The sequence below is a fragment of the Phascolarctos cinereus genome, unplaced genomic scaffold, assembly GCF_003287225.1.
Source record: "Phascolarctos cinereus isolate Bilbo 61053 unplaced genomic scaffold, phaCin_HiC Scaffold_9;HRSCAF=440, whole genome shotgun sequence".
In the NCBI taxonomy this organism is placed as follows: domain Eukaryota; kingdom Metazoa; phylum Chordata; class Mammalia; order Diprotodontia; family Phascolarctidae; genus Phascolarctos; species Phascolarctos cinereus.
The window spans coordinates 4,018,410-4,040,751 of NW_027556402.1; the positions used below are offsets into that span (position 1 = coordinate 4,018,410).

Here is a 22,342-nt window from a genome sequence, read left to right on the forward strand (position 1 = left end):
GACTTGTATGGTCTGATGCTGAGGGAAGCGAGCAGAACCAGGAGAACGCTGTACACAGTAACAGTCACACTGTGCAATGACTGACTTTGATAGACTTAGCTCTTCTTAGCAATGCAAAGATTTAAGACATCTCCAGAGGCCTCGGGATGGAAAATGCTGTTCACATCTACAGAAAGAACGATGGAGTTGGAATGCAGATCAAAGCAGACTATTTGCTTGCTCTTTTGTTTTCCTTTTTCCTTTTGTTTTTCTTCTTTCTTGTGATGTCCCCCATTGGTTCTAATTCTCTTTATAATATGACTAATATGAAAATAGGTTCAATATGAATGCATAGGTAGAGCCTATATTAAATTGCCTACTATCTTGGGGTGGAGGGAGGGCAGAGATGGGGAGAAAATTTGGAACTCAAAATCTCCTGGAAATGAATGTTGAAAACTAAAACTAAACAGACAGATAAATGCTTGTCAAAAAGTTATAACCAAAGGATGGTGCATCCATGATCAATGGAAAACCTATTGATGGGCACTGTTACTTTAATCTACTTCTTATGACAAATACTCTTAAACTGGGAACCACTTTATCATTTAGTGAACCACAGGTGAATAAAAAGAAGCACAAACAACAGGTCAGATCTATGGCTGATTTAAAAACCAAACCAAACTAAACACAAACAGCACCAGCCAGCAAATGTGCACTTCAGTTCACTCAGCCCATCTTTCTGAGGACAGCTGGGTCCTGGTGAGTGTGATAACCACATGAGAAAGGCAGGCATGCTGGCCCACCACCTCTGCTCGAGGAGATCACAAGACTGAGCTGAGTGACCACCTCACACTGTGCCCTCATGGCTACTGCCATCTTTTTAATCCTTGCTCGTAGATTCGCTCCCATTCTCAGTGGCTGTGCTAAATCTTTTCTTTAAGCAAGTGTTAACTGTTGCCCTTTCCCAATCATCTCCCCCCACCCCAATAAAGAAGTCAAGTTAAGCAAAAAGGACCACCTGCCGGACACACTGATCATCAGGCCGATGGCACCCCTTCTCTCCTGCCCACCCTCCTTTGTGGCTGACCTTGTTTCCTGCATTCTTGAGACTGACACCAGCCAGCACAAAAGCTCTCCATGCATGGGCTCTCATTCCTCTCTCTGGGGAAGCCATCACCCTCTGGGCCCTGGCCCCTCTGTCTACTTGCTGACCTTCCTGACCCCATTTGTTTTTTGACACTAATGCAGCTTCCCCCCTTCTCTGCTGACTCCTTTTGCCCCTCAGCTTACAAATGTGCTCACTCACTACCATCCTAAAAGAACACAACTTTCCTTGATGTTGCCATCCTAGCTCACACTGTCATTTTATTTCTCACTGTTGTCCCCCGCCATCCCCCAGCCACATTTCTACAAAATGTAGCCTCTACTGGCTGCCTCTTCCTCATCAGTCCTCCCTCCAAACCCCAATCTTCTTTCGGTCCCCACGGCTCCTTCTGGCCAAACCCAGGGCCTTCTTTCCTGTCCTCCTTCCCCTGATAGCCCAAGGAAGCTGCCTCCTTGGCTTCTATGACAAGGGACACTCTCCTGGTTCTCCTCTGACTCCTGTGCCGCTCCTCCAGCTTCCTCTCCTCTTTCAACATGAACTTTCCTTCAGGTCCTGGCCAGCCTCGGCCTGCTCCTCTCTCGAGCTTGTCCAAGGCCCTTGCCCCCATGCCCCAATCAGAATGTGAGCTCATGGACAGCAGCATCTGGGCCATAGCTGACGCAGGGCCTTATTTCCCCTAAGTGGAACAGTACGACTGAGACAGGATCTGAGGCAGTGGTAGGTAAGTGGTACAAGAAAGGAGGCGTTTCTGAACGTGGGCAGGGTCAGGTATGAAAGGCTTCCTGAAGGACACACTTGGCCAGGAGTACAGAAGGGCAGCTGCCAGGCCCACCACATACGGGGAGGGGCCAGGCCAGAAGAGGAGGCACCTTTTTCATAAATGCACACAGAAGGGCTCCTGTCAATAGCCATACACGGGTGCAGGCACAAAACAAGGAAGGAAACACTGCCCGATACAACTGAGCAATCCGTACAGGTCTTCTCCAGAGGTGCTTCCCCAGTCCCGCCCCACAAGGAGAATGGAAGTCATCCAGGGCAGGGACTGGGTGCAGTGAGCTTTCCGCTGCAATGCCCTCTGCTCCTGGTGGGCCCCTGGGTCACGGGGCCCCGGAGCTGCCCAAAAGCTGTGCCAGCAGGGACCAGGCTCTGGCAAGCATTACTAGGTAGTGGCTTTTCCAGCTTTGAGGAGGACACCAGGAAGGGTCTGGAGGTCTCATCCGAGGACCAGCCATGCTCTGATCAGGCCATGGGGTGAAGGGAGGCTTTGGACCTCGGCAGCTCTAGAAGACCTCCTCCCAAGTGCTTACGGCGCTCTTCCTGGGCACCCCAGTGGAGACGAGGTGGCCCCTAAAAGTCCCATAAAGCACACTATCCTATCTTTATACGGCTGTAGCAGGAAAGAGACCCAGATGGCTTTAAAAGAGGCGGACCTGAGATGGTCACTAGGGAAACAAGGAAATGTCCATCTTATTCTGTCACAGCACCCACATAAGCTGGAAATCAGGAATGAGAAAGAAACCAGGATTTCCCCTCAGATGAAAAGAAAAACAGGTAAAGACCCGGCTGGCAGGAATCCTGGAGATTGGGGGAAAGTGAACAATAAGGGAACGGCTCCTCAGCGTGACTGCAACAGAGAATGATGGTACTCCCATTGAAACGGAAGCTCCTGGAGGCCAGGGACAGCGCCCCGTCTTTTCTTGTTGTTTCCATCCCACACACCTGGCACGCAGCAAGTGCTTAATAAGCATGTGCTGCTCGTGACACAACAAATCTGTCTTCTGACCCTCCGCGTTCCTTCAGTCATTTTCAGTCACGTCCGACTTCATGATCCCATCAGAGGTTTTCCTGGCAAAGATACTGGGGGGGTTTGTCATTTCCTTCTCCAGCCCACTGTACAGATGAGGAAACTGAGGCAGGCAGAGGTGATGTGACTAGCTGCCCCCTTTAGCCAATGCCAAACAAACAGACAGCCTGGAGGGGGCTTCAGAAGCTTCTAGGCACCGAGGCCTCCTTGGTGCAGCAAGGGTTAAGGATTAGGGGTGAGGGTCCCGACCACAGCCAGGGCGAGCTGGGTAAGGGGTTTTATCTACACTTGTTCTGGCGGGCCTCTCCTTACTCGTGTCCCTCACTCACGACCCTCACCAGAAAGCTCCCGGCTCAGCGAGTCCAACTTGTCATCGTATTTATTATTAAAAAACCAAAACTAAACGTTGTGCTTTTGTCTTTTCTGTGGACGCCGTGTGTTTCTTCATTTTTTGTTTCAAGACTCTGACAAACGTGAGATAGAAACTGCTGTCCAATGTCTCTCCCTTCAACTGCTTCTGAGGTGATAAAGATGCCTCCAGACACGTCAGCTAGCACACAGAGTGAACGAAGCCCGCCTTGAATGACAGACGGACGGACGGACTGAGCATCTAGTGAGCCCTTACTGGATGCTAAGCACAAGAACACGAGGACAACACGACCCCTTCCACTCTTCTAGGGGAAGACGAATCAAGAAAACCAACAACACCTACTTACCAGCAGGTCTGTCACACATGGTGAGGGGTCAAGAGTTCTTCCACAGGTGCTGTGCCACCAGCATACACAAATCTTTCTCCGACTTCTTGAAGGCAATGACCACGGCTGGGACTAAGTTACCTCTGGCTGCCCCAGGCTGTCCACGATCTCTCCAGAGAGGTGCTCCAGCAACAGGATTTAAAAACTTTTCATGCATCCATAATACTGGGTGTAAATCTGGCCTGGGACTAGAGGCCCTGAACAGTAACAAATAGTCCCAACCAGTTCTTCCGAGAATCCATGGAACAGGTGGCCTAACTAGCCAAAACTGGCACTCTCTGTCCCCTACACTGTTTGCAGTACGTGAGCTTCTAAGTTCGGGTACGCACTGTCCCAGAGAGGAGCGATGCTGCCTGCAGTGGGTCCGCGTTTCCCCTTCTCTCATGAACAGGGCCCTTCCTCTTGTCAAGGCCAACCCCTCCACATGTCCAAGTGATACCGTGCCATCCCCTCCATCATCCCCATCCCTCACTAATTTCCAATCTCTCCTCACCTACTGGCTCCTTGCCCACTGCCTATAAACACGGCCTTGTCTTTCTTATCCTGAAAACACCCTCAACTGACCCTTCTATCTCCACTAACCACAGTCCCTCTGTCTTCCACCCTTTGTCACTAAACCCCCCCAAAAACGCCTTCTACAAGTGGGGTATGTCCACTCTCTCTCCTCCACTCTCTTCTCAATCCCACTGAATCCACTCTCTCCACAGTTACCAGTGACCTCTTGGTTACCAAATCCAGTGACCTTTTCTCATCCTGCCTGACCTCTATACAGCCTTGGCCTCCTCTCTCCTTGTTCTCCTTCCATCTCTCTGACAGCTTCTCCTCCGTCTCCTTAGCCAGATCTCCTCCAGATCACTTCCTCTAACCAGAGGTGTCCTATACATAGCTCCTTTGTACATGGTTTTTTTTTAAATTTATTTTTAGTTTTCAACAATCACTTCCATATGCTTTTGAGTTTTAAATTTTCTCCCCCTCTCCCCCCCCACCTCCGCAAGACAGTGTGCAATCTGATATAGGCTCTACATACACATTTCTATTAAACATATTTTCACATTAGTGATATTGTAAGGAAGAATTAGAACCAATTAGAGGAACCACCAGAAAGAGGAAACAAAACAGAAGAAAAGGACAGAGAGAATAGTATGCTCTGATCTGCATTTAGACTCCACAGTTCTTTCTCTGGATGTGGATGGCATTTTCCATCGTGAGACTTTTGGAGATGTCTTAGGTCCTTGTAGAGCTGAGAAGAGCTAAGTCTATCGGAGTCAGTCATCACACAACGTGGCTGTTATCGTGTACGACATTCTCCTGGTTCTGCTCATTTCACTGAGCACCAGTCCATACAAGTCTTTCCAGGTTTTTCTGAAGTACTCAAGCTCATCATTTCTTACAACACAATAGTATTCCATTACATTCATATACCACAACTTGTTCAGCCATTCCCCAATACATGGGCATCCCCTTAATTTCCAATTCTTTGCCACCACAGAAAGAGCTGCTGTAAATATTTTTGTACTCGTGGGTTCTTTTCCCATTTTTATGATCTCTTTGAGATACAGCCCTAGAAGTGGTATTGCTGGGTCAAAGGTATGCACATTTTTATAGCCCTTTGGGCACAGTTCCAAATTGCTCTCCAAAATGGTTGGATCAGTTCACAACTCCACCAACAATGCATTAGTGTGCCAATTTTCCTACATCTTCTCCAACATTTATCATTGTCCTATTTTGTCATGTTGGCCGATCTGATAGGGGTGCTGCGGTACCTCAGAGTTGTTTTGATTTGCATTTCTCTAATCAATAGTGATTTAGAACATTGTACATATGTGTTTGCATGCTGTCTTCCCTATTAGATTGTAAGCTTATAAAGGGCAAGGATTATCTTTTGCCTCTTTTTGTATCCTGTGCACTTAGCACAGGGCCTGGCACATAGGAGGTGCTTAACAAATGTTTATGGACTAGCTGACTGACTGAAAAGTCACAAGTACCTCCAGCATAAGAGAAAGGTCTAACCGCAAGGGAGGCAGCATGGCACAATGGCTCTGATGAAGGAGGATGTGAGTTCAAGTCCTAGCTCTTGGGCTTATGACCCAGGCTGAACCTCCCTTTCCTCTTCTGAGGGCTGGCTTTGGGCTTCCTGACCTGGGACTCTGGGGTTCTGTTGGCAGTTCCTCCCTCCAGAAGAAAGCTCGGCTGGACTTGTCTCCCCTCCAGAGAGCCAGCAGGCCCTGAGCTGAGTGATTCTGGTTGTGGGGAAGAGCCAATGCCATGGCTGCACATTCTTTCTTCTGGCTCTTCTGACATCTGCTCAGTGAGAAGGGGAGAACAGCCCCTGACAAGACTGGGGGCAGTTTACAAAGAAACAGAGTTCTGTTTTTGTTTGTTTCAGTCAAGTAAGTTCCCCAAATCACCTGACTGGAGCTGACCTGAACCCCATGGGTTGTTTCTCTCTTTAGAAAGTAAGCTCCTGAATAGGTTTCATATGACTGCACACATGTAGCCTATTTAAAGTTCTTATCTTTTAGGAGAGGTAGCAGAAAATTGGGAACTTAAACTTTTTTTAAATGAATGTTAAAAATTATCTTTACATGCGATTGGAAAAAACAAAATATGAGAGACAGAGAGAAAGAGAGAGAGGAGAGAGAATGAGAGAGAAAGGAGAGAGGAGAGAGAGAGAGAGAGAGAGAGAGAGAGAGAGAGAGAGAAGAGAGAGAGAGAGAGAGGGGGGGGAGGGGGAGAGAGAGAGAGAGAGAGAGAGAGAGAGAGAAAGTGAGAGAGCGAGCGAGCGAGCTCCTGGAGAGGAGGGGCTGTCTGACCAGCACAGGACTCTGCACACAGAAGGGCAGTTAATAAATCTTTCCCTCCTACCTCCCTCCATTTCTCCCCACCCCTTTTCCTTCTACGTCTGCCCACTCAGGTGGGAAGACATCTGAGCATCTACAACAACAACAAAAAGATAACCGCAGAAGGGACAAGACTTTTTCAGAACAAACAAACAACCAAAAAATGAGCAGCAATCTGCAGGTGATAATGGGAGCACCCTGAGGCTTGGCACTTTCATGGCCCAGCTTTTCTGAATCCATATCACCAGGGATCATTAAATTGATTCCTTGCCCATTAGCCCTCTCTCCCCTCCTCCCCTCCCCCACCGAGAATCACAGGGATGCAGATCATGGGGGGCCAAGGGTGTCTCAAATTCTGCACCAACCTCCCTCGACTCCTATGTGACAGAAACACATTCACGCACGCGTGTCTTCAGTGGGTCTCCCCTTCTGTGAACTTGGCCCAAGAACAAAGTTACCTTATGGTCACGTCTCATCTGCATAGTAAGACTACATTCAGGGCCGGATTTCTCCCTGGAACATGTTAAAGCTATCAGCTCATCCCAAGGGCCAGCTGACAGAGCTGATTTTCACTCCGGGTTTTCAAAGCTGTTTGGCTGCTGCTTAGAAGAGACAAAGTCTGGAAAGCAGAGCTGCTCCCAGGAACAAAGATGCCCTGAAAGCAGCAGCAGCTGACTCTGTGGCCTGAGGGCACCTGCCCTGCTCACCATTTCTGTCCTCTTCAACTCTGGAAAGCTAAGTGTCTTGGAAAGGACCTTGGTTTTTTTGTTTGTTTTGCTTTTTTGTTTTTTTGGGTTTTTTTGGCTAAGCAATGGGGTTAAGTGACTTGCCCAGGGTCACACAGCTAGTAAGCGTTAGGTGTCTGAGGCCACATTTGAACTCAGGTCCTTCTGAATTCAGGGCCGGTGCTCTATCCACTGCACCACCTAGCTGCCCTGGATCTTGGATTTTTTGAAAAGGCAACAAAGAGTTCATTTTTAGTGGGGAGAATTTTGCTAGCCCACGTGATCCAGTCTGAATCACGGCGCTGACTTTAATGTTTAACCAACTGTGCCAGAGTGCAGTCGGTTCTAGCTGTCATATCTGAGAACCTAAAAGAAAGGAAGATGAGAAGGCCCCAGGAAATCACAGGTTCTTAAGCAAGAAGCCAAATTAGAACAATGACCTATGGAGCAAAAAGAGTGGCTGTGCTTGGAAATTAGACCCTCTGAAGACCCTGCAGCAAAGCAAGGCGATGGGACAGGGACACTGGCATTCAATCCCAGCCACGTGGGGCCTTGAAAGGAAGTGGCCACCATTTGGGTCCCATGGGCTACATGCATAGACATGACAGCGCCATCAGTTGAATGAACACAAACAATACATATGGGTGAGAAAGACGAGTCAGTGGGAAACTAACTACCCATTGCCTACTGCGGCCACAGGCTGCAAGACACGTGGAGCTCCAGGCTCCAGAAACCCAATGGGCCAGGCAGCCATGCACCCCAGGCAATGGCCAATGCTGTGGCCAGCTTTACTTTGTCTCGTTTTGGTGATTCATTCCAGGGAACATGGTAAGATCTGCTCGGCTGGACGAGGGACAGGAAGTGCCCTCTTTGGATGAGAGTAACTTCAGGCCAAAGGCAGCGCTCTCCTGGAACCCTCGGTAGAAAACTCACAAAGATGGCCATCGCTACAGTGAAAGTGATCAGACAAGCCGCTGGCCACTGACCAGGAGAAAAAAAGCCACTTTTAAGTCTTGGATACCCATTAACTGGACCACCCTCACCCCAGACAGCCTTCCCAGGGACTACAAGGCCCATTTCTAGAATACACCCTTGCCTGGCTGTTCCCACCACCAAGACAAGGCCTCAGCCCCATCTCCACTTGGTTTATCATGTTGACAATGAGAAGGAGGGTCGTTTTACTTGCTGTTTTCACTGCATCTGCTTTACTAAAGTAAAACACCCCGACCTGCCTCTTTATGTGGAACCAACTAGAGTCAAGTGTTCTGCCTGACTAGACGCCCTGGTCCTCTGGAAGACGAGGGGGCTGGCCTGGATCCCCTCTAGGGCTCTTGGTGGGAGCAGGGGCACAAATGGAAATTCCAGAGTGAGCGAGGGGCCCCGGGCTATGCTCTCAAAGCACCAAGGGCAGCTGGGCCCTTACCCTGTCTGAGGTCTCCTAAGGACGGAAGGGGGGAGAGGGTCAGAACGATGGGCCTGGATCTCCAGAAGGACCAGCATCACCCATCAGATGTTCCCAAAGGGATTCCTATACGTGTTCCCCAAATATGAAGCACAACCAGGCTTTTCCTCTGATTGTAACTGTCAGGACCCTCTCATTCTGCTTTTGTTAAAATATTGTAAAATTGAGAACTGGAGATTTTTGTGCTTTTTTGAAATGCTGTAGAATTTCTCCTTCCTTTGTTTTACAATTATTATAAATGTGGGTTAGAAATAGCTTTTGAGGGAGGAGAGAGATAGAGACAGTAAGAAAGAAAGAGAAAGAGAGAGAGAGAGAGAGAGAGAGAGAGAGAGAGAGAGAGAGAGAGAGAGAGAGAGCGCACGCACACGCATTAGCACAAGGCTCTCTGGCTAGCCATGGAAGCCCTGTGGACCAGGCTCTCTCCACGCCCCTGCCTGCAGAATAACCAAGGTGCCTCCAACAGACTAGCCATGACATACAGGAGCATCTCAGTAAGGACAGTAAGGAACCCTTACTGGTGGGGTGACCCTGCCTGCCTCAGTTTCCTCAACTGTAAGGAGAGGGTCATAATAGCAACACCTACCTTGCAAGGTTGTTGGGAGGCCCAGCTGAGATAACATTTGTAAAGAGCTTGGCACAGCGCCTGGCACACAGCAGACCCTTAGTAGAGGGCTTCTCCCTTCCTGCTCCTGGGCACTAAAACGAGGGAGGGTCTTGCCTTTCATCTCCTGCTCGTACATATTTATCGAGCAGCAGTGGAAGCCCAATCACCTGTAGTGTCTAAATTCATTTATTCACTCTCTGTCTCACAGGGAGCTAAATGATGATGATTCCGCTGCAGTGATGTGCTTACTAAGTATTTGTTGAATTGAGTGTATTCAGGTAATGAAATAAGATCTCCCAAACACACACACCATGATGCCCCAACAGATGATTCGGAGACTGTCTTAGGAGTGTGGTTGAAGTTGTAAAGTTGTCCCTCCATAGAAAGACATATTGCTTCTGTGCTCACTGCTCTATCCAATTACTGAAATAAACTGCTTTTCTGAAGGGGTCACTGCTCATGCTCTGTTGGAGATGATGAGAAAGAGATAGTTTTCACATCTTGTTTAGGTCCCACAAACCCTGGGCCTGGCTCTGTCTTGAAGGGCTGAATGGATCTGACGATTCAGTAGAGGAGGACAAGCAGTCCAGGGGAGGACAACAGTCAGAGCAAAGGCCCAGAGGTGGGAATGAGGAAAGGGACAAGGAGTGGACAGTAATAAGGATTAGGGCGAACAGAGAAGTTCAGGACAACCTATAAAGGGTCTTGAAGGATAGGACAAGGGCCCCACTTTAAGTCTGAGAAGACCTCAGAAATAACTGAGTTCAAACAAGGAGGATGAGAGTGAAACCCACAGAGGAGTAGTGTCTTGCCCAAGGTCACAAAGGGAGTAAGCAGAGGTAGAATTTGAACCCAAGCCCTCTGGCTCTTAATTGAATGTTCTTTCCAAGAGACTAGAACAATCAAGTTTGGATTCTCTGGAGCTAGACATCAGTGAAGATTTCTAAGCTAGGGAGTAACATGACAACTTGCAGCTGGTGAGAAAGACGGCTCAGAAGGGAGGTAATCAACGAGCGGAGAAATTCACTAGGATGCCACAGCAGGCACTCCGGGGCTGTCAGGAGGTCCTGGCGCCCACTGGCACGGTGGGGGCACAAAGGGACAGAGGGGGTAGGCACTTCCAAACAGTCACAGAACTTGGTGACAGACTGAAGGCAGGAGATGAATAAAAGGGATGACGAGTCGAAATGATGCCAAGGATGCAGGTCTGCCTGACTGAGTGGACTGTAAGATATAACACCACCCTGAATATAAACATTTTCCTTGATTTAACATTCAATTAAAATAAGAGGAAAAAATGTAATGCCCTTCATTAGTTAGCATAGAAATAAGAAACACTATACCTTTAGTGAAACAAGAAGAGTCACAGTCTCCACTGAGTAATAGCCTCTGTCCACATAGTCACCCATAAAGAGATAGTTTGTGTCTGGCGACTTCCCACCAATTCTAAAGAGTTCCATCAGATCGTGGAATTGGCCGTGGACATCACCGCAGACAGTGACCGGACAACGAACCTCTTGTACGTTGGATTCTTTTGTGAGGATTTCCTTAGCCTGTCAGAAAAATGCAAAGCATCATCCAAAAGAAAATCCCGTAGAGCAAGAAGAGGCAAGCTTACGTAAAGAGCACCGGCCCTCTCCCACCCACAATCTGGGGATTCCCCAAACACTCGACTAGGGTGCAGGAGGTAGGGGAGAGGGGCGCTGGGAACAGATTGTACCAAAACACAACAAAACTGGACAGGAAAGAGGTTGCTTCTTTTTGCATCCCTGGTGCTCAGCACGGTACCTGGTACACAGTAAGCACTTAATAAATGCTTGCTAATCCCACCTTGCGTCCCCCTCCCCACCCACACAGCGTGAAAGACTCTTTATTCCCATAATACTTCTTCAAAAAGCAGCCACCCCACACCTCTCTATTCTAATTACCACTCTATTTCAAGAGCCTTAACTTGGCTTTCATCTTTATTCAATGAATTTTTGTAACACATTCAAAATGGTTTATTAAGTAAATGCACAGTCTAATTCAAAGTCAGTAACACCTCCCAAGGAATATTTCCTCCCCCTACGCCAACAAAACCCACAAGGGGGCCCTCAGCAGGCCCCCAACTTAGAGTTCTCCCTTTAAGCAGAAGTCCATCTCATTCTGCACCTGGAGTCTGTCACCTTTATTATTAATGTTCATGACAAGGACTCCAAGTCATTTAAAAAAAAAAGCAAATAAGATTCAATAGGGTCTTTTTACTAAAGACACACACACGATAATTCTTTATTTTTTAAATACAGTTTACTTAACACTTACTTATATAATGGGCAGCTAGGTGGTGCCACAGTGCATAGAGTCCTGGGCCTGGAGTCAGGAAGACTCACCTTCCTGACTTCAAATCTGGCCTTAGGCACTTACTAGCTGTCTGACCCTGGGCAAATCACTTCACCCTGTCTATCTCAGTTTCCTCATCTGTAAAACGATCTGGAGAAGGGAATGGCAGACCATTCCAGTATTTCTGTTAAGAAAACCCCCAAACGGAGTCACAAAGAGTCGGACACAATTGATGCAACTGAACACACACACATTTATGAAACAGAATTTTGAAGACTTCTATCCAAAACTGTTCAAAGAAATGAAGTTTTCTGTGTAAAGGCATAGCATGCCCTCAACTATCCAGAAAAACTCATTCCCGTCTCTGGTAACGGGAAGGTCACAGACTGTATCTGGAATGAGAGGGCCTGAGTTTGAACGTGAGCTCCGTCATTTTTGCCCCATCTGAACAATGAGGTGCTGGGATCAGACCAAGGGTAAAATTTTTAACTGGAGTTTTCTCTGGCAAGGTGAGGAAGCCTATGGGCCTCTTCTCAGAATGTTTAAGAGCAGAAAATAAAATACACAGGATTACAAAGGAAAGAAATTATATTGAAATTCAGTTATCAAAATCTTTAAAAAAAACACCCAAAACGCTCAGGTCCCCAGGTCCTTCAGGACTAGATGGCCTGTAAGGTTCCATACAGCTAAGGTTTTCTTTTACAAAGCTCAGACAAGTTCATAGAAACATCTACTTTTCTACAACTTGTTTTTATTCACTTTGAGATAAGGCTTCCAACACGGCATTGTCAGATAAGAAACTCTATTATACATCTGCATTTCTATTTTAGTCGAAGTCAACTCAGGTCACTTAAAAGCCAAAAATAAAACAATATGCTCTGGAAAAATTAAAACGTATTTTTCTACTTCCCTGAAGTCAGGAAATCTGCCAATGTAACTATCACACAGGAGAATCTTGCCAGGGAAGGAAAACATTCCTTCTTTTTCTTTTAAAATGTACTCCGAGGATGCTGAAGGAAGCTCACCAAGAGAACAAGATGTAAATAAAAGCCACTCTAAGAGCCCTTGGGATTCAGATTTAACGCAAGGCCCAATCTGGGCTCCGGAGACACAAAGAGGCTTGGAAAGCTCTGCCAGCTCCCAGGGTCCCCCGGCCAGGCCTTTCTTGGTTGCCCTGGTTGTCCGTGTTCTCCCTCAGAAATGATTTTATATTCGTGATCTGTGTGCACGTAAACCTCCCGGCTTCTCCAGACGAGGCCTTTGTCTCTCCCCCCAACTGCCTCTCTAGGCCGAGGCCATGCTCTCAGCAGGCACTTTATATATGCTTGCTAAAGGAGCAGGAGCAGAAGAGATGACCCTGCTCTCGGCAGACAGGAAGGAGGCAAGCTCCAGGTACAGAATGTTGCAGGCTCTGGCAGTCGCCTTTTGTTTCACTTAACTGATTCTCTTGTCACAAGGGAGGGCTCCATGGACGTGGGGAGCTCTTGGGCACACACAACAAGGGCACCAGAGACGCTTTTTCCATGAAGTCTCAGCCAGCAGTCTCCAGACAATCCCTACATCAGCTCAGCAGCCACAGCAGGCTCTCCGCCTGCCTGCCTCCTTGTCTGAACCATGCAGCTACCAACTCTTGAGTACCACTGACTTCACACAGTGGCTGGTTCTGAGGAACAAATGAAATAATGTCTATCAAGTGTTCTACAAATCTTCCATCTGGGCAGGGTGGCCTGATGAAGAGCGAGCTGAGCCTGCCATCAGGAAGACCTGGGTTCAGGTCCTACCACGTACTGACTCTATAATCCTACAATGGAATCAGGGTCCAATGTTAGCTTGTCAAGAAGCCACCAGGGGAGGGCCCCAGGGACTTGTCCTTGGCTGGTCCCGTGTACCGTTAACAAAGACCGCAGGGATCAAGATGGCAAGCTAAGGCAGCCTGAAAGTTATCGTGAAGCCACTGAGAAGATGGAAAACTGCACTGAATCTGGTCAGATGAAATTCAGCAGGGATAAATATACAGCCTCATCAAACTTGGTTAGTAAAAGGGGGAGGTGGGCAGAGTAAGACAACAGGGTCTTTGGAAAAAGATCTGGGGGGCTTAGTGTCTGCTCACTGTGAGTCCAGAGTAGGAGATGAGAGGCCAGAAGAGAAACGGAAGGTTTGGTGGCCTCTGCCAAGGTCATACTCCCTGAAGGGAGGAGTGCCCTGGCAAAGGCACTGAGAGCCTCCACGGGAAGGCCAAAAGCTTAGAGCCAATGCCATGAGGATCAGCTGAAGAACTATATATATTTAGCCTAGAGAAGTGCAGGGAACAAGACAGCTGCCTTCAAGTATCAGAAGGCCTGGAAAGTTACAAATGTAGCCTGGATAGCGGGGCAGACCTGTCCCAGAATGGAAGAAGCTGCCTCCTTCCTGGGAGGGCTCCAAGCTGGATGAGTATCTGGGTCAGGTGTATTACAGCTGGGATTCCTCTCCCTATCAGTCCACGGAAGTTCCTTCCAGCTCTAACATTCTCGGATGGTTAAGTACATCTGTCTCAATGCCCTAGGCACCACCCAGAGCCTAAAATGTGCAAAGCAACTGTTTCCTTTCTTGGAGGTTCCCACAGCAGTGAAATCCTAAGTCTGGACCAAATACCGGCCGGCCCCACCTCACACCAAGGCACCAACACACACACAGCCCAAAGGGCACCGAAGGGATCTTTCAGCAGAAAACCTCTCTGCTCAAGTCAAAACCCAGCAGGAAACGCTGCACGCACCGCGCAGTAAAGGGCCAGTTTCTCTGGGCGTGGTTACCTACCGAAGCAAAGTAAAGCTTCAAGATGTTCCTTGAAAATAGTCATCCAAATTACCATCCAGCACTCACTGAGGGTACGGTAGACGTGTGAGCGCCAAGGTTATTCTCACAAAGGCGCAATATCAAACTGTTGAAGTTCTCTCACTTCTCTGTCATCTCCCAGCCCTTTCTTGGGCCCACTCTCATGAACTGGCCTGCCGATGCCATGTGCTTACCCAGAGAAGCAAGCTGGGGTAGGGCGAGAGGCAGAAGACTGCGTTTGGATCTCACCTTGCCATTTAGTGGCTTAGACCCTGGGGGGAATCAATGTGCTTCTGAATCTAGAAAATGAGTGGACTGACCCCTTCCGACTACAAATCTCACAAATCTGTCACTAGGACCTTGGATCTAAAGAACATGGGAGGCACTCTAGATTACCGTATCCTAGAATTTGAGCTGGAAGGGGCCTTTGAAATCAAGCCCCTTCCTGCTCGTTTTACAGATGAAGAAACCCTGTAAGTCACAAGACTGTAAAGTCTGGATTGGACAGGGAAGAGGGGAGACTAAAAGCAGGGACACTGGGGAGGAGCACTCTACAAGTAACACACAAGACAAAGGTGGTGGCCGTGGGAACTGTTAGGATCAACCCACATTTCTACAGGGTCAGTTCCAAGTTCTTTGCTATCACTGTCTTGGTTCATTCCACCTTGAATACAATCTGAACCCCAACTAAGGGTTCCATTTGAGGGGGACCCTGACCTTAGAGAAGAGGTTCAGAGTGAGCAGAGGCTCATGGGGAAGCTGCCTTATCTCAAGAATCATGGAATGAATGACAAAGTGGAACGGACCCTCGGCCAGGCATCCAGTCCCCAACACCCTCGTTCTTCAGCCCTCCCCAAGGGTGGAAAGGAAGTCAGACCTTGGGATTCTGAATCAAGCACTTTTTTCCATGCCCCTGAAAGAAGCTAATCAGCCGTCCAATGGAAAGCTGCCTAGGAGAAGCTGGGAAATGAGTTTTCAAAAGCTGGAATGGAGAAAGAAGAGACTGAGAGCTTAAGACAAGAGGACCAAATCAAGGACGCTCCAGGAACCAGCCTACAGGGCTGCTGACCTCCACGAAGACTGTGCCAGGGGCACATCTATACTTATGCTCAGCACAGGGCAACAGACTCAAGTTCAAGGCCTCCTTGCTAGGAAAAAAAGGCAAGTGGCAGAGAAAGTCCTTCGGCTCCCAAACAGGTGGCCAGGCACATCTTCTTCATCCTTACTCTTTTGGGGAAGGATGAACTGTAAGCCTATCCTGAGCCACTGGAAGAGAATGCCCTTTTTCATGCCATTCCTTTCCCTCCTCTATCACACAGCTTGAGTGAGAACAAACAACAGGTCTTTGCAAAAAGCATGACTATGAAGACTGGTGAGAAAGAAAGCATGGTGGTAGCATAAAGGAAAGGGGGTCAGGTGACCTGGTGTCCACTGTTATGGCTGTGGGAAGATGAAAGAATCACTGAATTCTGGAGCTCAGAGGGGCAGTGGGAAGGATGAACACCAGATCTTGTGGCTCCATTTGCAGCTTCAAAAGTCCCATGATTTTACAACATAAAAACAGGAAACTTTCAACTTCTACACAAGTAATTGTTAAAGAAAAATGCTTTCCTCCCAAACCGAAACAGTTTCAAGACAGACTCACTCAAGTCAACATAAAAATACAGATATTACTAAAATCAAGGACCAGCTGATATGCCACAAACATGACTCTGACTCTGCAGCAAAAGACAGTATTATTCCGAGTGCAGAAAAAGATCATCAACCCAAGTCCGCATAGTGGCATCTAAACAAATACTCTTTTCAGTGAATTTTAATGTATTTTATTTCACTTAATGAACCACTGATGCCATGTCATTTTGACACAGTAAGTGCCTAATAAATGCTCGTAAACGGGTCATGACAAAAAGCGGCCCGCAGATTTCTGTCCGTAACATGATCCTTCTTTGTTCCTCTTTGACTATGTAATGATAACAAATCCTTTCTGATTATGCCCGAAAATATGAATCCTAGCACTGGAAACACGTCGCCCTCGATGTCACAACAGACACCCCAAGTCCTCTAGATTACAGCACCTCCAGGCCCTTCTCCTCCCACAGACCTCCCTCACCTCTTTTCTCCATTATGAGACTAAACAGCCTGCCTGCTGCCCATCGCCCTCTTTGATCTTTTCTCCACAGATGCCAAAACAGTCTAAGCAAAGCAAAGGCGCGTGTCACTCCCTTGCTCAACCATCTTTATTGGCTCACCAATGCCTCTAGAATCCGTCACAAGCTCCTCAGCCAGGCATTCCAAGGCCCCTGTGATCTGGCTCCTCTCCACCTACGGCTCAAACCTTGCATCATTCTCCCTTTCACAGACTTGACCTTCCAGCCCAACGGGGCTCTGAGTTGTTTCTGTGCCTTTGCAGAAGCCGCGTGGGATCCCCACGGAATGATCGAGTTCCTCCCCTCCGCATGAGGATCCCAGCTTTCCTCTAGGGCTCAGCTCAAGTTCTGGCTCCTCCAAGGCCCACACCCCCAGCAGAGCGCTCTCCCGCTGCAGATTCTCTCTGTGCTACACATAACTACGGACACGTTGTAGCAACCCAGCAGAGTAGAGGCTCCTTGAAGGTACCAACTGGTTTTGGTTTGTTTGTTTTTAGTTTTGTATTCCCAGCACCTACCACATGGCAGGCAATTCAATTTTTAAAAAGCAACCAATATCAGTGAGATGCATATCTCCCCTGCCTCGGCAACAGAAGCACAAATATCTGCCGCCACAGAAAAGATCAGAAACAATAACCACCCAAACAAGTCAAACCTGACGTGGACATCTTCCCAACCCCTTTCCAAGAGCAGCTGTTTCTGCAAATCTTTGGCCCACAGCTCCAAGGAAGGAGGAAATGGAAAGAGAATGAGAGATATACAAAAGGAAAGCTCAGTAATAAGTCTGGTCACTCAGTCAGTCACTCAACAAGCATCCGCTGGGTACCTGCTCTGTGCCGTGCCAAATTAAGGGAAAAACATGGTCCCATCCTCAAGGAGCTCACCTTCGAATGGGTGAGACATAAGACCCACGGAGTGTGAATGGGAGGCGATTTGAGTGGGGAAGGCACTAGAAAGGTGGGGAAGACCTTTCACTAAGGGAGGGCATGAGCTGACTCTTGAAGGAAGCCCAGAAAGCCGGAGGGGTGGGGCTGAAAAAGAAGACCATTCCAGGCCCGGGATCAGGAGACAGAACGTTGGGTGTGAAGGACAAACAACATGCTGGTCATTGAGGCTGGGTAAGAGTCCATCCAGGGAAGTGATGTGGAAGATGACGGGCTTTAAGGTCACTCACAGGATCTTCCTTGGATCCTAGTGGTAAGCAGCAGCCACAGGAGTTAAGTGAGCAGGGGAGTGACACGGTGAGAGCCTGGCTTTGGAAAATCTCTTAGGAGCTGACTGGACGATGGGCTGGAGCAGGAGGCTAGTGCAGGTGTCCAGGTCTATATTAAGGGGGTGGCTACGTTGTGAGTGGAGAGAAGGAGGTACACACAGCATGTTATAGGGCAGAAATGACAAGATCTGACAATAGAGTAGATATGGGGGGTGAGTCACTGGCTAATTAATAAGTAGTTCCTATATTTGTTTCAGAAGCAGCATTGCAAAATTCAGTTCTCTCTCAGTGTGACACCACATTTCTTCAAGTGTGAATCAGAATAACACCACTTCCGTCCCAGCCATACTCCTCCAAAGCTTGAGAAAAGACCCCCACCCCTCCCCAAAGAGGAAGTTAACCATTAGTTTAATTTCAATAGGCATTGCTGAAAGCAAACCGAAGGCCAAGTACTCTTCTATGACAGGGCTGCCATCAGAACCTAGTCCTCAGAGGTGAGACAACTGGCTTAGGTAGCCAAGGGCAAGGACTGGCTATCGCTAGGCACAGCTCAGACCAAAGGAGGGAGAGACACCCGACTCTGAGATGTGTCTCAGCCCGAGTTACCGTTTCACATCCTCTCGGGGCTCAGTCACTCTGCTACAGCAGGCCACTCTAGCCTTTGTGGACCTGCCAATCACCTCAGTTTCTACAGAACTGAAAAGGGTGGCTTCAGATTTTCAATGAAAAGTCTAGGCTGGACACCTGGATGCAGTAGTTACCTAATGTTATCCAGCTGCTTGCTTTCTATGCTTATGACAACTGACAGCCTTGTATAATTCTGTTACTGTGTACTAATAAGCTTGACTTAAATTTGTGGCAAAATTTGAGCATGTGTTTTTAAGGGATGGTTTCTGAACACCTAGAAAAGGAAAGAATGATGAGTGAGAGGCGGTCTAAGTAGGTCATAACAGCCTAACCTTTCCCTCTTGTTTGACAGGGTCATTAGAGAGGCAGAAAGGGAAACGTTCACATTCCCAGAGTTCACCTGTTGGAGCATTTAACAAAATTCCCTCATAGTATTCTTGTGGACAAGATGAAGAACAGAGTGCAATGTCCTAGGGATCTGTCCTTTGTCCAGGGCTATTTAATATTTATTTTTTTTTAATGTGTGTGTTTTTTAAAATTCTGAACTTAAATACCAAAGAAAACAGGCAGTTTGAAAGGAGAACACAAAAAGAGGACTGTACCTGAAACTATTACTCTCTATGAAGTATCATTTAATTTTCTTTTAAAATACGTAATACAACATGTATCTTTCACAGATGTCTCGGTTATTATAGTTCTTACTGTAGTATAAGCTTTTTGTTATCTTCTGCACATTTAAAAAATACTTTAGTGACCCTCTTTTGTTTGTTTTTTTGGGGGGAGCTATCCTATCCCAAACTTCCTGGACACTCCCACTCTCCCCCTCATTTAAGAAAAAAGAAAAAGAAAATCCTAGTAAAAAAAGAAATCTGGATAGACAGCAAAGCCCAGATGGTGAAGTAGTGGGAAGTACACCAAGCTCTCGCTCCCATTACTCCAAACACGTCTAAAAACCACATCAGACTGAATCCTGACGGAGAAATTATTTTTAAAAAAAAAGGGTCACAGGGAACCATTTTTCTTTTTCTTTAAAAAGGCAATTGGGGTTAAGTGACTTGCCCAGGGTCACACAGCTAGTAAGTGTCAAGTGTTTGGTCTGAGGCCTGATTTGAACTCAGGTTCCTCCTGACTTCAAGGCCAGTGCTCTATCCACTACACCACTTAGCTGCCCCGGGAATCATTTTTCTAACCCAGGTTGGCACAGTGAGAGAGAGGTGCATAGACACAAAATAGGGGATATGGCCATTCTAGCCCAACAATATGGTAGCGACAAACAGCTAGGAAAGACTTAGTACTCACGATCACAGGCTGTCCAACACCTTGTTGGGAGGTGAAGGAAGGACTCAGAGCATAGAATGAAGAAAAAAAAATTTTCTTGGACATGGTCAATATGGAAATTTGTTTCTGTAACACAAGTTTTACTTTTATTTCATTCTCCATTGGGGGAGGGAGAGAAGGCTGATTTTTGCTGTTTAAAAATATATAAATTTTTTTTAAAAAGAAAAAAAAGAAAACTGCTCAGATCCCTTAGAGTCACAGGACAAAGCAGAAAGAGGAAGAATCCACTAGGCACCTTCTGAAAGAAACTCCAAAAAGAAAACTTCCAGAAACTTTACAGCCAAAATCTAGAGCTTCCACATCAAAGAAAAAAAACTCTAAGTAATCAAAAAGAAAGAATTCAAATACTAAGGAGTCATAGTCAATGACATACAATTTAGGAGCCACCACCAAAATGGAGCAGGGAGCTTGGGAGATGATACTCCAGAGGTAATGTATATAAGCTTACAGCCAAGAATAACTTACCCGGCAAAAGTGAGTATAAGCCTACAGGGGAAAATGGACCTCTAATGAAACTGAGGACTTGCAAGCAATTCCTGATGGAAAGTCCACGCTGCACAGAAATGCTGACGTTCAAACACAGGAGTGAAGAGAAACACAGAAAGGGAAAAACAAACAATCCTAAGCACTGAACAAGGATAAAGTGCTGAAATCTGAATATGAGATGGTACATGGGTTCCCTCTGAGCCCTAACATCACCAGAGGTCACCTAATTAGCTTGGAGGCCAAGAGCGGCTCTGTGATATCTTGGTGATCTTAAAAGTAGAATGGAAAGAGCGGAATATACCATGGGGGAAAGGGAAAAGAAGGCTGGAGAAGAGGATCTTATATAATCGGGGCATACAAGTCAAAGAGGAGGGGGTGAGGGAAGCAGCTGATCCCTGAACCTTTCTCTCATCTGAACTAGTCAGAGGGAAGGACACTGCCTTCCAACACACAATTAAGGACACAAAGACATTTTATTCAAAAGGTAAACAACTGGGAAGAGGAAAGGGAAGAAAGGGGAATTAAAGGGAAGCCGGATTAAGGAAGTGATTAGTCCTGAGCAAAATAAGCTCTAGATACGATGTACAAAAATTATTTATGGCAGTTCTTTATGACGTGGCAAAGATTGAGAATCTGAGGGGATGCCCATCAACCATGGAATTTTTGAACAGGCCGTGGTATAAAACTGTGGTGGAATACTATTGTGCCGTAAAGAAATGAAATAGATGGTTTCAGAAAGATCTGGGAAAACCTATGAACTGCTGCAGAATAAAGAACCAGAACCAGGAGAACAATGTATGCAACAGGAGTATGGGAAATATAACTTCAAAAGACTTAGGAATTCTAGTCACTATAACGTTCAAACACGATTCCAGAGAGTTAATAATAAAACAGGCTGCCCACATCCTAACAGAGAGGTAAAGGCTATCGGAGTGTAGAATGACACACGCACTCTTTTTTAAAAAATGTGGCCAATATGGAAATTCGCTTTGCTTGACTTAACACATTTATAACAGAGGTTTGGTTTTCTTTTGTTCTTGGGTGGGGGGAAGGGGACAGATTTTTGCTGATTTGAAAAAATAATTTTTATCAAAAAGAAGAGAGTCAAAAGCAAAAATCCCCACAATAGCTACGTCCAAAGTTGTCTGTGCTACTGTGGATCGTGAGGCCATTGCCTCCATCAGGTGGTAAGCCACATGCTTTATCATCGCATCTCTGCAATCATAGTCGGTCACTGCACTGGGTCTCTCTACAGTAGTCTGACTTTGCAAGGTGGCTGCTACTAGATAAATGTTCTGGATTTGCTCACTTCAGCTGGCATGACTCTGTACCAGTATTGTCTTGTGAGCCGTCCTTCTCGTCATTCCTTACAACACAACAAAATTCTATTACATTTCTATGCCACATTTTGTTCAACCATTTCCCAGCTGACGGGCATCCCCTTAGCTTCCAGTTCTTTGCTACAGCAAAAGAGACCTGCTTTCTCTATCTCCATCTACACGTGCAGTCTAAGGACGTAAAGATATATACACTTTGTACGTGCAGGCTCCTTTTTTGTTTCTTTGATTTCATTTTGGTATAGATGGGCCCAGTAATGGTACTGATAGGTCAAAGGCATGCAGTTTAGTGACTTCTGCTTGACATTTAATAAGGGGTTCGTGGCCAGAACATGAGAGGGTGAAAACCATCACTAAACTTAAACAAAATTGACAAGGAGATGATTCTCATTAATGCCCCAACACCCTGGGACTTTATCAAGACCATGATTACAGGCCCATCTCCATTGACTGTGCTGTGGATGTTGGTAGATCATAAGTTGTACCTCAAAGAAGGGGCAGACTCCTGAGCATGCCCTCCTGGTCTACACCCTGGGTGTGCAACAAGTGATTGCTGGTGTTAACAAAATGGACTAGGAGGTATAGGAAGAAACAGTCAAGGAAGTCAGCACTTAGGTGATCAGCCACCAGCCAGGCGTAGGAGCTTTTGTGCCAGTTTCAGGCTGCAACAGGGACAACATGTTTGACTAAAGCTCAGATAGCCACATTCAAAGGAGGGGAAGTCATCCTGAAGGATGGCAATGCTAAAGGTACCCTCTGCTTTGGACTTCCTCTTGTCAGCAGCTTA

At 46.9% G+C, this 22,342-nt stretch overlaps 1 protein-coding gene across 2 annotated transcripts in view; it reads right to left on the reverse strand.

The window, feature by feature from the left end:
- Positions 1-22,342, reverse strand: part of PPP2CB (protein phosphatase 2 catalytic subunit beta) — a 34,575-nt gene that overhangs the window by 8,787 nt on the left and 3,446 nt on the right. For both annotated transcript variants that reach the window (XM_021008360.2, XM_078148128.1), the window contains exon 2: positions 10,618-10,827. In XM_021008360.2, the coding sequence (XP_020864019.1) occupies positions 10,618-10,827 (210 nt within the window). The remainder of the gene's footprint in view (positions 1-10,617; positions 10,828-22,342) is intronic.